Source organism: Chaetodon auriga, chromosome 18 (assembly GCF_051107435.1).
Source record: "Chaetodon auriga isolate fChaAug3 chromosome 18, fChaAug3.hap1, whole genome shotgun sequence".
Lineage (NCBI taxonomy): Eukaryota > Metazoa > Chordata > Actinopteri > Chaetodontiformes > Chaetodontidae > Chaetodon > Chaetodon auriga.
The window spans coordinates 6,366,554-6,383,532 of NC_135091.1; the positions used below are offsets into that span (position 1 = coordinate 6,366,554).

Below are 16,979 nucleotides of genomic sequence, written 5' to 3' on the forward strand. Positions count from 1 at the left end.
TGACCTCTGTCCAAAAGAAAATCTGTTGTCAGAGCTGAAGAAGCGTGTGTGAGCGAGGAGGCCAACGCAGCCACAGCAGGTCTGTGAGGAAGAACGAGCCAAAATTGTAGGAACTTATTGTGAGAAACTTGTGGAAGCTGAAACATTTGCTCCAAGTGAAACAACTCAAAAGCACTGCTACCAAATACTAAGTGTATGTAAACCCTTGACCCACTGGGAATGTGATCAAAGAAACAAACATTGAAATAAATCATTCTGTTATTTATTGACATTTCATTCTGATCTGAAGTGGCATAAAAACAGAGAATATTTAGTAAGACTAAATGTCAGGAGCTGTGAACAACTGAGCTCCAAATGTGTTTGTCTAAGATGTGTGTAAACTTCTGACTCGACCACACCAGAGATGCAAACATGTCCAACGGCTGCAATAACCAACAGGAATCAATTGTATTTTCTCCAATACGACTGCTTTTCTGCTCTAATGTTTATCAGGATGAGGGCTCGGATCAGCACTGGTGGGTCTGAATAATTTACAAATGTTGCAGAGGATAATAAGCATAAAGTGGTCGAAAATTTGAAGGGCAGTAGTGTTTTTCTTTGCACAGTGTACAGCAAATAAGACAGTTATGGGGTTGGAGACAGAAGTGCATGGAGGCGACTGTGGTGAAAGGAATGAACCTTTGCACACTGTAGCAACGTTACTATAAAAAGAATTGAACCAGAAGGCAAAAAAAGGTAAAAATGAAATGCAAGAACAAGGCGGGATGGTAAAGAAAAGATTAACGTCAGAGCAATTCGACGGATGTCTTTGATTCACAGCGTGTGTCTGACTTACACGCACACACAGCAACTGTACAGGTTAGTGTGCACGTGGATGTCTCCAAGTACTCCAGTGTGTCACAAAATGATAGGTGCTATTAGGTCCATCAGGCAGACCGTTTCCCCAGCAACAGTGTCTTACCCTTCTCCTCCGACTTTGGTGATCTTGAGGCGAAAGTCCACAGAGTTCAGATTGGGAGGCTTCCACTTCAGGATGTCATCGCACCTCCCGGCCTTGTATCTCTGCAGGGACACCCAACCCCCAAAAAGCAATAATGTGAGAGGTTTGTTGGGGATAAATACGTATTAAAGCTGCTTTCACGGAGGAGGAATTAATGGCTGAGTAATTTGTGAGTTGAGCAGAATTTTTAAGCAACAGCAGTTAATGGTCCTCATGCAAATTAGGCTCCTTTATGACACACTGCTGGTATCTAACTATCTAGGCCAGCAAGACATGGAAATGAATTGATCTTGGGTTAAACATTAGTCTGCGGGTATCACACAATGTCATGAAACACAAACAGAAAAAGGGAGCTAATTAAAGAATTTGTTCAAGTGCTCCACATTTGAAATGAAATCATTACAAGTCGACTGTTTCGCGGTGGGAGAACAAGAATAGATTTGTAAACACATCACGGCTGACAAATTGTGATTCAACACAATTCTGCTTCTCACCTCGCGACACTGCTTCAACGTGCAGCAACATATGAAACGTAACCATACGACATGCCTTCCTCCATCACTCTGATTATGCATGCCTGACATTTCAGAGGACATGAAACTGTGCACTGGAACATGAGAAATGTAAAGGCATGACGGGTGGAGGCGGGAGCAGATGATCAGACTCCGTCACTGTCAGGTTGCCCGGTAACAGAAGTCTGGTCCATGGAAATGTGTGGAAAACAAGGCAGGATTCCTCAGGAGAACCTGCGCTGTCACAGCACATGACCAAATAGGGGGTTTTTGGCTCCACCCACGTATGCCCCTATGGCAGGACTTTAAAAAAGAACTTTGAATCATCATCGGCAGAAAGAAACATACCACTGCTTCTCAGAAAAGCCACCCTACTCCTCCACACACACTCACACACACACACACGGCCTGCTGTCTGAGTTTGGCAAGCTGCTGGAGTTGCTGAATAGCATGAAAATGTTGCAGCCAGACAAGTTCTCTAATGGTTTTCAGTCAATTCAGGGTCAAGCCGAGTACCTAGAAACTATACGCATGTTGTATGGTAATGCACGTTCTACGTCTGATGTCGGAGTTTAGTGCCACTGCGCACAGCAACGGGCTTTTGTGTGCTTGAAAGCATGTAGGTTGTGTGACGCGTTGCCTGGCCCAGCACTCTGTCAGCTGCTGTCAATCAAACATAGACACCAACATGCCCTTCTAGGCAGCTGAGACCAAAAGGAGCATTTCTGATATTTCTTCAAAGACCCCCCGACCCCTTTTAATAATAATAATAAAAAGGAAACTATTAACAATACCTTTAAAAAAACACGACTACAAAGAGGAGATGATTAAATATGATTTCAGTTGGACTTTAATTAAGAAATCGTACCTTCACTTGACTGTTGTTTCAGGTGTAAAGTGAAGGGACCATGTTTGTGGGGTGTCCTTCTGTTTTGTCCGCAGTGGAGCTCTCCGTGTGGGAGGCGGCCTTCATGCGCCTTTGAAACCAGCACACTCCACAAAGGCAATTCACCACAGAGAGCTGGAGAGCAGGAAAAGAGGGCATGCCTCTTTTGAAAAAGCTTGACTGAGTGCATCTTTTCTTCTGAAACCGTGGGTGTGGAAAGGAACACTCTTCAATGCAGTTAGTTATGCTATGGTGCACAGGCGTCAAAATTACCTCTTGTGAAATGACTTATTCCACTCATGTAGCTATTTCCCAATGAGAAAATAAATATATACACATGTCTGCTGATTAAGTCCTCCACAATTATAAATGAAAGAGAGGGAAATATGGTATTAACTTCTGAAGAACTAAAGTACTTGAGCAAAAAGGAATACTATATAAAAGTCAGAATTATGTTTTAATTAGTGTATAATCACCTGAACATAAGAATCTGGTGTTCATTATCTCAGAATGAGCTCTTTACATCTACAGAGGGAGCGTCCTCTTCCAGAGTCCACCATGTTGCACCGTCATGTTTCTACAGTAGCCCAGAAGGGACAAACCCAAAGCGCTGTAGGTGAGGGGTGAAAAGGAGGGTTGAGGCGGCAGGTATTCAGCTGGCTGCAGTCTGCAACCTCACCACTAGACGCCACTAAATCCTACACACTGGACTTTAAAGTACAAATTCAAAGTACTTCAACTCCACTTCATCTCAGAGGCAAATATTGTACTTTTTACTCTACTACATTTGTCCGAAAGCTTAAGTTACGTTGCAGATAACAAACTGAATCTCCAAATTTGGTGATTTTTCTGTTAAACTGGAGCATTAAGTAAGAAAATCCCCCTTCTCTTTAAGCTAAATAAACTATTTAAAACTCCTTGCTGCAAAATGCACAAGGCTGAAAACAGGGCTGCTTTTATAAGGTCATGAAAAGATGACTAGAGATCTGTGGCGCTGATCTCAGAATATGATGCACTGCTGTAGATTAAACTACTACTACTACTCGATACAGTCGATAAAGCATTTAACATCAGCACAACCTTAAACGTCTGCAGCAGTAAAATGCAACACACACATGTGCATCTTCCTGTGGTAAACAATAACGATAACATGCAGACCTCTGTTTGTGAATGAATAATCCACCCCAGAACATCCACGACCCTGAGGCTCTGTTCAGGCTTGCTGCCAACCCCATATGTCAAAATGTGGACGCTACATTTTCAACCAAAGTGAAATTTGCTTTAAATGAGCCCGAGCGAGTGGAACCTCAGCAACAACACCATGGAAACCCAATCAGACGGCAGACTGAATAACTGGGCGACCTTCAAATTCGTTCCTAAATGAAAAAGTGCCGCCAGTTGCACTCGCACTTTCATTACTATTGTTAGTCTTGTCAATAAGTGACTGCACACGCAAAACAAGAGCTTCATTATTGAGGCGCAACAGCAGACCTTCACACCCGACCTTGTGTTCAGGAACACAGCTCTCATATATCAAATTCATTTTCATGTAATGATGTTCCATTGCATATAAATTGCCTTCTGCTACAAATTCAGCGGCTGAGGGGGAGGAAAAACTGAGAGAGATGCACAGTGTCAAAGCCAAAGTGTAGCTCTGTGGTTTTGTAATTTAAAAAAAAAGTTGAGCATAAATGCCAGAACAAATGACCGTAATTACTTTATAACAAATTAGCTACGTGAATTGCGTTTGGAAATATGCGAGAACGTTTTTCTGGTAATAGATAACTCGACGGCCACCGCACACGGGGTTGCAAGGTCGACCTTTTAGCACTGACATAATTTACACTCACCCCATGAAAAAGTAACCATGATTTCAAGTTTTAGACCTCTGTAAGAGTTATTATTCGTTCATTTTGAATAATTATCCTGCCTCTGCTCCAGTCATTACAGCGTGCGACGATGAAAAGAGTGAAAGAAAACCGACGTGGAACATAAAAACTTTTCCCAATTATTCAAAGAGAAACTTAAAGCTGCCCTGTTCTTCTAAATAAATCAAAGTTAAATTTACATTTGTTTTTTCTCAGAAACACACTTCCTCTGTATCCTTGAGGTCTCAAAAGTGTGCTGAATGCATTTCCTTCCACACAAAACATTTGTTCTGGTGTCACACATCAGTTACACCAGTGTTTACGAGCCACGACAGACAGCGACAGACAGAGGACGTTAGTTGACTCTTTAAATCCTAAACTATGAAAGACACTGCCACCAGTCTACAATAGTCTTTTTTCATATACCCTCAGTAGGTTCCAGCCATGCAGGTAATTTAGCTTGAAACTTCTATTGCAGCCCCATAATAAGGCTGTGAAAGAGATTATTCTGCTTAACCACAGTGATGTGTTAAGTCACTCTGAATAATCTGCAGATCTCATTTCTCTGACAGGAAGTTGTTCCGGTAGAAACTGAGTATGAGAAAAAAGTGTATTTTAGTCATTTGAGTGAACTGATTCCTCCCTCGGTCACTCGTCTCTGTCCTGTATTTGGTTGCTCCTTACTTCTAAAATGTCTCCTGAACTCAATGTTCTTATCTCTTGTTCAAGAATTGTAAATAGAACGAACTCCTATGAATTTTGCCAGCTTTCAAAAAATACCGGCATGACGTGACTGCAGGCATCACCAGCAGTACAGCTGTGCGAGCACAGCCCGGCTGACTGTGCAGTTTTCTGCTTCTGCTTCGCCTAAATCTTTTTTGGTAACAAAGATAAAAACTTAAAGGAGTCCACAAAACTGCAACCTAAGTCTTTATAACTTCCACAAGCGACTGCATTTTCAAAATAGGCCAAATCGGACACAGAAAAATACACAAACAACTCTCACCCAAACATGAACGGGACATTAAAGCTCCTCGGGAAACCTGGAGTGAAACGACATCATCAGAATAAATACGAATTACACCTCACAGCTGCCTGACAGGTTATCAGGCAAACACCTACTGTAGTGAAACCACGATCGGCATCAGTCAAACAGCGTAAGTTTGTTGTGACTGATAGGACTGAACTTTAGCCCTTTCCTGATGCCAACGTAGGAAAATAAATAACCGAGGGGGGAGAGAGAGGAAGAGCGACTATTAGAATCCAGGGAGAGAGCTGCACTGTGACAAGCTATTGAACGACTGTAGATCAGAGATTTGTTACCCTTTTAACGTCCAGAAATAGCGAGGTTGTATTTGATTGAGCACAATCCATTTTTCCACAAGAAGAAACAGGGCTCTGTTATTTTTGCTCTGCCTCAAAGTATGAGGAGGGAAACACTGTAGAAAACACTGAACCAGAACACCAGAACCCCAGAACCACAGCGTTTACTCCAAGAACAACATAGATCATAAAACACAACGTGCTTAAAGGACTATAACTGATTCAATAATCATTTTTTGAGCTTTAAATACAATATTTGGTTGCAGGTACTGACTTCAATGATGAAAGCTTTCAAAGAAAAGCACACTGGATTGTCTGATTTTACAGTTCAAATTCAAGTTTGATTAACACAAAGCACAACATCCAACCGCGATTCGTTCACGTCACAGTAATCTGATATGTAATTAATAACAGACGAATTCTTGTTTTGAGTTTTGAGTTATATACAAGCCTTTATTTAATGCATGTTTCCCACCACGATCTGAATTCAGACTCAGACACAGAATACATCCAACCTGTTGACACGTCTCTTATTATTTGCGCGATCCTCCCTTCGATGCATGTGCAACAGGGATAGAGACTCACGACATGACAGGCCAACTGCAGCCTGGAGGCTTGTTTGTTGTTAGAAACTTAAAATTCGATTACCTTTGCATGGAGATAATTATGTACCTCCCTCTCACTACCGAATGGCATGTTTTGACTTTTCAGGGAAACGAGTAATAAATAAATCATAGCGATTACACAAACAACATTTTAAGAGCAGCTTAAGAGCAACATACAACATCAGCAGCACAATTATCCAACACTGGAGTGTCTCTTCATATCAAAATGCACATTGCCTATAAATGTTGTAATTACTGATGAAGTGAATGTGACAAATTATATCAGAAGCTAGACGCACTGGCCCATGTCTTTGAGAGTAACGCTGATACTGTATGTGTGCGTTGCTTGCAGTGTTTTGGTGTGAGTGTGCAAAACGGTGCCTTTTGTCTTGGAATAAACAAGGCAGAGGAATAAAGAGACGGGGGCGGTCAAAGCAAGTTTTGAGGTAAATGGTCAGAATTTATGACACATGGATTCTCTTAGGAATAGCAAAGTCCACATAAAATGATCATACTGAGACATGAAGCACATACAATTCACAATAACCAATGATGTGACCTCATAAACTCACATATCTGTCTCAGATCATCTTTCACAATATGACTCAAAAGGTTCGACTTCAATGGGTCCAGAACTGATATGAATCACGTCTCCTGTATGGACTTAGATTTCTGAGAGCAGTTGAACTGACTTAAGATAAAACAAATAAAAAACACCAGCGTAGAGAGAAGAAAAATTCTTTGTATTCTTTGTAGAGAGTTCACCATCTGGAGTGCTCTCCCATAAGTAATTCTGCCATCTGTGGCAATGGTTCTGTTAGAAATTCAAAATCTTTCTGATGTTCCCTCAACAAAGAAAACATATTCCAAGGACAGCGTGTGCTGGGCGAGATAACACGCCCCGTGACTGCGGGCTGCAGCCGTTTCAATCTTTGTGCTAATATTAATGGACACTCACAGCAGGACCCTTCTGAGATTAAGCCTAATCCCATTCACACAAGAAGAGATTAACAATGCGCTGGTTGGTGTAGTGATCGGTAAAATCAATGACTTTGGAAAACAATCAGAATGCACTGCAGTGTGATTTGGCCATATGCATTCATGGTTGGTCGTAGCACTGGTGGTAAATGCAGTGAGCTCATTCTCAAGGTGATGCATCTGCTGGAAACTGCTGTGAATGAGCCTTTAGTAAAAACTAATGCACTTGTAAACTGCCAATTCTATAATGGATGAGAGGGAATTTCACACTCGGCCACATTTCTCTCTCCTGATACTGATTCCAGCACCTGAAGTCAGAGGGTGTGTAGAAACTGAGCACAGATCTGACAACAGTGCTCTCTTTGTCGCAGGATGTCTTTTCTTTTTTCCTCACAAACCAAAACTGACCTGTTAAAAATATCATTAAACAGCTCCGACAAAGCGGTTTCATACCTCTGATTTGTTTTTAATCTGTCTTCACAGCCAGCGAGTGACAGAAGCCCCGTCTCTGACTGCAGCACTATTGCCTGCCCTGGTGGGTTGGCCAAATTGACATGATTGGCTGGATGGTCGTTCAAACAATCTAATTTGACCAATAGGTTTTCAGGTATGGGAAACTCATTCTCCCAGAAACTATTTTTACAGATTTTAGTTTTGTTTCATCAATTACTATCACAGGAAACAGGCTGGGATGGAATCGTGTGTCTGTGAAAGTGCATGTGCCAGAACACCCACAACTCCCATTGGTGTGATACGCCTGCTGTCAGCAGGCGACACTCCGCGGCGTGACAAATTAACATACACCTCTTGCTAATACTCAGTCCTCTTAATATATGTAAGAAAAGTGCATCCCTTCCATGAATCTGACCTACGTGCAGGCGGTCAGTTCCTGTTTGGCAACACCTCCATGTGAAGACGAGAAACACCATCACCAACATCACCAAGTCTCTCTGTTCTTTAATAATTAATGAATTTGGGTAAATTAAAGCAATTAAACATCATTACCTACTGGTGAGGGAAAAGCAACGGAGCTCTGCATTGCTCCAAAGGAGAATGTGGTTCCACATGGAGAACATCAAGTCTTCACGCTAGGAGGTGGCATTAAGGGCTCCTCCATAACCCAACACCACAGGTCCTACTGCTCTGCATCAACAGTGGCTTATTTACATGGGTCGGCATGTGACCGAGATTGCAAACAAGGGCCACGGCCTCAATCGATAATCCAATGACACAGGCTAAAGGTCAAAAAAGCGAATGCATTTCAAAAAGTGCATTAATTCAGTAAACCACACAGTGCCCAGCTTTTCTTTATACGCAGGATGGCCAGAGCACCACCAAACGAGGATGATGCTGCAGACAAGGGGGACGATCACGTCGCGAAATCTGAAAATTGCATTCTTTTCGCTTTTAAATATTTTATTGAAGTACAGAGCAGAGAACGCGCCACTGAAAAAGTGCAAAGTAGCAGCAATGCTCCATGTCCTTTCATCTGCCTCCAGCCAATGTCCTTAATTCTTCCCTGTAAATGTTAAAAACCTGTTGGAAAAATACTAAAAATACTGGTACAGACACACACGCAGCTGGAAGAGGACTTGTCAAGGATGACTTCTGTCTCGTCACCATTTCTAAAGAGGCTCAAAAAATGGTGATGCTGAGGGCTATGAAGGAGGACGACTCAGTAACACATAGCGCAGGCTATTTTCAAACAGACCTAAGAACAGCAGGCGCAAATCACTGCCATTTGCATTATGGGTGTTGTGGCGTTATCGTTATGTCACCCTGCCATTACCAGGTCATTATTACCTTTTAACTTTGTTTCTGCCGCTGTGTTAAGTGCATGTCGTGATGATACCAAGGTCACTGTCACACTGTTGGTCTCATTAGCACAGTGAGGTTAGATGCATGTGAATAAAAGTAAGCTAATTTATCAGTGTTGGTTTATGACAAAAAGCCTGTTTCTTTTTTAATGTGCCTACAATGCTTAAGACTATCTCTCAGTCTTTGGCAGACTCAGAGAACCACATAAGAAAGCTGTTCGATTGTTTAATGAAGACGCTGTCATATAAAAAGTAAAGCCAGACAGTGTTGCGTAATGTTTTCTTCTGTACTTTTGCATCAGATGGCCGACTATTTGCATCATCATTTGGTCACGTTAGACTTGCCAGTTTTCCCGACCCGGCCCATTTGTTTGAGCGCCTGTGCAGACAGGAACCAGCTGCTGACCTTCAAGAGTTCGGAGAGATTTCCTTCTGTCAGATTCATGAAACTGCTGAAAAACATCTTAATGGACGATGATCGGAAAAATCAGGCTGAGCACGGACATCTTTAAATGCACAGGACGTCATTTCTACAAGACGTGGTTCAGTGAGCGAGTGAAGTCGGGTGGGATGATGGGAGTTGTTGCCTTCTTTGTTAAACAACCACCATTGCTGATGAAGATGTATCTGATGTGACTCCAGCAGAAATCATATTCATGGGGGAGGTAATATATTAAAGATTTATTCATTCTACGTTTAGTCACGTTGGCTGATTTCCTTCTTCAGTCTCGATAAATCATCTGATGTTTCCCTTGATGAGTTATCGCTACTCAGGGAAGATAAAAGAGACATGAAGCCACTGACAGGCAGCCAAATGAAATGCACCATTACCTTGAATAAAATTATAATGTGGAAATATTACACATTATACTTTTAACCAAACACATGGAAAGTCTCTGTCTATGGTGGTCATTTCGAATATGAACTGTAGATCATACGGAGCTTTGCAGTGCTGTGGACGAACATCCATTGAATGCATGGATGAGGATTATATACAGGGGTTGAAAAAAGCTACCTGCCAACAACACAGACTTGTCTGAACGATGACCTGTCCATGCAATCACTTCTCTTATTGACGAAACATCTGCGCACCCCAGCTGATTGTATTCCAGCAATCACTTCAAAACTGTAAAAAGCACCTGCCAACACACACACAATCCCCGGTTAACAGCGTATTCCTAATCCACGGCAGGGATGTGGATGTTGTTGCAATTTCCCCAGCCGGGTCGATAAATGCCACATACATTCTTCCATCCAGACGGCCACGGCGCTTCAACCACCTTTCTCTGCTGCTCAGTTTTATAAATGAGAAATCAACTGTGGTAATAAGAAAACTGAATCCAATTAGCGTCGCCGCCCCTAGGAAAAATATGATGCATCAAGCACTTTTTTTTTATAAACAAGCACAAACCAAATATATGGAAAAACAGGAAAGGGAAAGAATATATTGAAGATGAAACACAACAAAGTGGCAGAAATTGCAAGCACCTGCAGAAATAAGACATTTATGCTGAAATACTGATGGAGACAGAGATGCATCAATTAGCCAGCCTTGGAGAGACGTCTGCATGGAGATGAAAATCACCTCTGCTCATGTTGTGGTGGAGAAAGAGTGCAGCTGTGTAAACCTGCCTCCTCCAAATTTCATTGCCAGCTCTCCCGAGAACTGTTGCTACCTGGTGGCTATAGCCACAGCTTTGCTCTGTATGATAATTACTTCACAAATCACGGAGAAGAGCAAAAACTGACAATGCTCGACAACAAGAGGGAGAAGCACACAGACCGAATCATTACAATCCCAGTTTTGTTTTGCTTTTAAACAACTAAGAATTATCCTGCATGCTGAGGTGACACCTGGCATCCAATCCATTAAATATGGAGTAAACATAATTACAGCGCTCCTAAAAAGCTGTTTCCTCAAGGCCAACGGCGCCGAGGCTCGTTCCACTGAGCATTTCCATTTTAACACAATTAAATGTGTTTTTTTTAAACATCTGTCTTCAGACATATTATATATAACTTGTGTTCGGTTGATGGCGTGCGTAATCGCTATTTGAGCCCCAGGCATTTTCATATCACTGTACTGATCCAAAGCACGCTGAAATGGACAGTCTGTTTAGTTCAATGTGTTGATTGGACAGCCCATCTACCTGGGATTTTTATGGCTTTCACTCTGGTCTGATGTAAAGCTACATAATCAGTATGAATTAAATGAATTATACGCACATATGTTGAGAGAAACAGAGCCTCCATGGTACGCCTGAAAGGGGACTCTTCATTCTTTACCAATCTCGGAAACTGGGGAAAATATAAGCATGTCTCTGCAGTGCTAATTGTGGATTAAAATGCATGTTTCACTCGAAGCTACAAGTCAAAGCAGGTGTCAAAATACCTGCTTTACTGACTCTGGGCTGTTGCCAGAGAAACATATGGCCGTGCCTGAGCGGTGAGCAGCAGCTGTATACCCTGTTGGTTATTCACCTGTGACTCAGGAGATGTTATATGCAGAGTCAGTTCAGAAGAGAAGCAGGTGTCCAGACACAAAACTTTTAACAACCCGAGTCCATGTTAGCGAGTGCTGTCCACTTCTTTGTCATGCAAATGTCCTGCTCTTATTTTGAAATTCTCCCTGCCTGCGCGAAGGTGTCCTAATGGATCAAATCAGAGACTCTGCTGCAGAAAACTGAAAACCATGACTTAGGCATGTTTATTATTTGGAATGCGAGATAAAATTGCCGTTAAATGGATTTTTTTGTGCTTACTGTTCTCTTGTTGTGTACATGACTTTGTTTCTACTCTACTTTAGCGTAATTATTTTAGAACTGCGTCAGGGTCTAATGAAAAACATTTATAGACACAAAGCAAGTGAATGAGTAAAAAAAAAGCAGATGCTTCACAAAATAGTGAGAGACAGAATTTAGATACAGGTGCTTAACATAAACAGCTTGTGCCAAAGCTGAGAATAATATGCAAAAACCTTATTCAGCGCACTGTGATATTTTTCTCATGCAGTGTTAGAGTCAGTCGGGACTGTAGCTGCAGCTTTATTCCATATCTCAAAATACCTGCTTGTCTTATTCCTGCACTAATGTGCGAAAGGCCGCTTCATATATTACACAGCGGAATAGGGGCCCTCGAGTCCATCACAGGAGGAATAGTATTACTGTCACAGATAAAAGTGATTTTCTGCTGTTCTAACAGAAGTAAATCAGTGCTCTAACCAAGGCTGCTTCTGCCACGTGTCACTGTGCAACTGCTTACAGTAAGGACTGTGCTGATGTGAATTCATGTAGGAGTGTGGTTTCCTTTACAATAACAGAGGGCAAGGCTGATACAGAGATTGACAAACGGCGGGTCGTAGTGACAAGCTGTCCGAGTCTTACGTAGGAGCTCGGTGGAAGAAAAAGCGCCTGATAACCAACCTGTGGCAACAGGGTTGCTGCTTTAAAAACTGACAGACAGTCATACATAGATGACGGCTTACCCCGCACGGCTGGAAGATAAGCCCGTCGACTTCGTGGCTGACCTGGGATGTGAAGCTGCCTTCCAGTAGCTGAAAAATAGTAAAAAGGAGGACACAGTCTCAGTGAAGCACAACTGATAAATGACAAGATGGGAGGCTGAAAGCTTAGCTGGAAACACATGAAATGACATTGATTTATAAAGTCGGCTGCAGCCATTACCTAACCCTCTACAAGTGAGCTGAAGTATTGAATCTCAACATAACTGGAAGGCTTATATACTCAAAAAAAATCCTGCAGAGGTACAAGCATAAAGTCAGACACATTGTTTTCATTCATCTAGCCCTGAAACTGAGCAATAATCTCTTTGATTGATAATGCATGACTCGGAGATCAATATCTGCAACTTGAAAGCCCAGGTTGAGGACAGGAATAGCAAATCATTAAGTTCCTGGTGACTGGGAAGGGTGGATTTCATCTCTTCCATTAACACCAGCCACCGTAGGAAAGGAAGCTACGGCAGCATATTAGAGGCGGGATGCCCAGGAGACGTGGCAGAGCTGCTGTACAATAAAAGCACATTTTCTACATCATGAAGCACATCAAGAGCCATGGCAACGACTGCAGGATACAAGAGGCACTAAAATAAAGGAGAATATACTTTATTTATACCAATGACTCTCTTCCACATAACAACTACAATGGCTTCTACCTTATTACAAGGGAAAGTGAAAGGTTCTGAGCAACTACATGAAAATATGATTCAACTTAAACTTCATCATTTCCATTTATCTTTAGGTAAGAAATCTTGTTAGACGGCAGCTGGCCAATTTCGCCAACAGTTTTTAAGTCCCCAAAAATATAAATCCTTCTTTTGTTGCCTGTATTGATTTCTTTTTTGTGCAAACTGGCACCATTAAAAGTACTCCAAATTAGCTATTAGCAGTTCCTGTTCACAGTGTATCCACAGATGTACAGACGACTATTACTGGACTACTTTGATGCTGAAGGAAACTTGATGATTCTCAGGCCAATTCTGGCAAGGCATAAGGAGCAGCTCTGTGTGTGATGTCCTTTTTGACACACTTGTCCCCTCTTTCACCTTACGCTGCAGCTTCATGTGGCGACTGAGTCGGGCTGTGGGTTGTTTTGTTCTTTTGGTTTGTTTTGCAGGTGTTGGCTATTTGTAATGGAAAATGGAAGCGTACAACTTCCCCATCTGTGCACACATTATAAGACATTCAATAAAATACGTGACAGAAAATAAAGCTGAGTATTAGAACTGAGTAAGCTCACATAAGGGCTGGGGTTTAATTCCAAACCCAAAGCAGAGACGCAAAGTTGTACGTCTAGAATTGTGTGCAGCCGGGTATGACGACTCCGACGACTGTGTGTTTTGTGTGCCGAGACCAGGCGGAGACAATGTGAGGATGACAGCCGAGGTTAGCTGAGCGCTCCATCTTCTGTGATATTTGAAAACACAAGGAACTGAAATGCAAGAACTTTAAATCCAGGTTTTAAAAGTGACCACGAGATATGAAAAGAAACTGCAACTGCACGGCAATTCAACCACGTCACCTTTGTCAAAAACAAAACTTTGCATAAAGTTTAATGCGATGTTGTGTTCTTTGTGATGGATTACGAGTCTGAGCGGAGTTTATTTCCATGCTGAAATCGCACCAAGAGAAGCCTTGTACTGCTGCTTGGAAGATAGGAAATCAATCTAAAAACGTATCATATGCCTTGGAAAATGTTCGGCTGTAATGTGATACCAAATGTCAAATCTAATATATGATTACGCATCACTACGCAGGGAAGAATCTGTGAGCTTTTTAAAGGGCAGACAGTAACAGAGATTACAGAATCACTGTCAGCCCCAAAAATACAGATTATATCCATCTTTAAAGCTGCAATAATGTATATTTTTCTACGAAAAACTGGCTGAATAAAGAAAGAGAATTATCGGCCCGCTCTGCAGTTCCTCTCAGCTCCACAGAGCGTTTTAAAGTCTTTCAGCTCACAAGTTTGTGTCAACGTTTTAACAGCTGGTGAAATCAATTAATGTCGGTAGAGGAGAATTTTTCAGAAATATCCTAAAAAGAAATAGGTAAAAATGCTAAATCCAGCAGGGTATCTTTGACATACAGTGCTGGAAATGAGGATGAGTCACTGCCAGTCACAGGAGCTTCATCATTATCTTGTGCTGTCATGTCAGAAAAGGTGTCATTTTGTTGCTAATCTTTGTGTGAAAACTAAAAAACAAGTGATCAGTGTTATTCTGAAAGTTTATGCAGAAGGTAAATATACGAAAGCAGAGAGGAAATGGCCTCGGTCAATAAAATGGAAAGCGAATGCATTAGCGCACTGCAGTGTATATCAGGTATCATATCCAAGCCATCAAGATGAACTAAAGTAGAAAGCAATACATTTTAGCCATACAGGAAGGCACTGAAAAGTGGAACAATCTATTGTGCTTAGAGTGGCTTCTTATTACATATTGTAAGTTGTCTCCTGTTTGAATGAGACAATAAAATGAAATGATTAAATTTTAAATAACAATGGCTGCATCTCTCCAGCTCTGATATTTCAATCAGCAGCCACGGACATTGTGAGTGTCTGTTGACTTGGACACAGAGAAGTATTCAGTAGATATGGAGACTGTCAACAATAATCAGAGCCAAGGCACATTCACTATGCAGGAGATGACAGATTGTCATCATCTGCCTTGGCGCTGCTGGGACACTAACCAAATTATAACCTCAATCACACAGATAGGATAAAGTGTGTAATATAACAGAACTACATTTTTACTTAATGCAAGGGGAGTAAAACCATTTCATACACAGCAGCAGGCTGGGAAGAGCCAGAGTCTGCAAGTGAGCAGAAACTGCTTTAAAACACATCTGATAATATTTGCTGCAAAATAGGACAGTTATCCATATTTTGAAATAAATGAAGACACAAATATGTTGGCGTGAACACACAAATCGTTCACATCATATCTGAGAACTTATGTTCCACAAGCTTTTGAAACTCAATGCAATCTGTCAAAGAGCATTTCTTCTATGGGGAAAAATTAAATGTGTCCTTGGAGCTTCATGTCTATTGCCGAGGAGACGTTGACATCCACGAAGGCGCCTGTTATCAAAAGCTGAAATCTTCATGATTTCGACTAAGTGAAAGTGGCTTTGTGGAGTCTTCTTGCGAACTAACAAAAGCTCTATTTACGTTCGGTGTTTCTCACCAAGATTCACTGTGTTTATCCTTGAGTTTGAAAAAACATGTTGAACAGCATTTCCTTCTTTGCAAAGTAGGTTTTTAAAAAATATTTCAAATTGTGCATCATTTACATCCAGGGTTACCAGCCTGCAGTCTTCTTCCCTGCCATTGCTGGCACATCGCTAAACGTGTTACCGCTGTTCAGTATCAAGCAATGAAATAGTGTGAAACTGGCAGCAGGAAAGTGGATGGCACTCCCTAAATGTAGAGGTGTATGCACACTTGACACAGAACTGGAACCCAAACAAAAAGATTGCTCCACAGTGCTTACAGGTGGTCATAAAGTCCATAAGGTATCTTTAAACAACGGTAAATTTGTTTGCAAACAACAAACTGCACTTCCCATGGAAATGTACTAACTCTGCAGAGCAGGTACTGACTTCACTGCAACCTGCTTTCATTCATGAACATAAAATCTAAAGTCTGAGTGGCAAACACGCTTCACGTTAGTCATGGTTTATTCACCAAGTCTGTTTGTATCACATTTCCAGCGTTTCCACTTAATGATATTGCGAATGGTTTCCAATACAACCCAGACGTTCTGGTCTCACTTCGGCTCTCTTTAGCAAATAAAAGCTATAATAGGTTTTGGTGAAACTGCTCCCACCGTGGCGCTCCAGCTTCAACGGAGAAAAATACCCCGTGTCTGTTATATTTATAGCACTGATAAATGTCACATTCCCACAAAAAACTTTGATGCAAAACATCGCTATTTCTCAAAAGACGCCTTTCAGGGAAGTCAGTGAAGTCATCAGCACTTAGAGGAGCACTACATACATTTATCTAAAGCAACAGCAAACTGCTCGGTCTCTGCTGTATCTGCACAGAAAGCAGAGCAACATCAGTGCTCTCCAGAATGATGAATGAGTCACAGCAGATCACACAAAGCTTGACAATCATGCTGACATGGAGAAGGCAGATAGCCAGACTAAAAAGAACGGGTGCCTTTATGAGGGAACGGCATGTAGGCGGCAAGATCTGGGAGTTCCATTTCAGTTCTCCTGCCATCTTAGCACACCCACCCACCACCTCCGTCGAGCACAGTGAACCTTGGATGGGGAGATGAGCAGAGAGAAGACTTCCACTCACACATCCTCCTACAGTAAGGAAGTTCCTTGGAGCGATAATGCAGAGAGGGGGCAGCAACCCTGCTTTCATGGTAAACCTTTTTGGGAAGGAAACACAAAGTTGTGCCCAGTACAGTAGGGTTGTGTAGGCGGAGGCGAACAGCACAGCCCCATTAAGAGATC

The 16,979-nt window shown here is 41.8% G+C and overlaps 1 protein-coding gene across 1 annotated transcript in view; it reads right to left on the reverse strand.

Moving 5' to 3' along the window:
* The window catches only part of rngtt (RNA guanylyltransferase and 5'-phosphatase), a 79,786-nt gene that overhangs the window by 16,541 nt on the left and 46,266 nt on the right, over positions 1-16,979 (reverse strand). Inside the window, exons 12-13 of the mRNA XM_076756638.1 lie at positions 12,474-12,542; positions 962-1,062 (exon numbers count right to left, since the gene is read on the reverse strand). Of these exons, the coding sequence (XP_076612753.1) occupies positions 962-1,062; positions 12,474-12,542 (170 nt within the window). The remainder of the gene's footprint in view (positions 1-961; positions 1,063-12,473; positions 12,543-16,979) is intronic.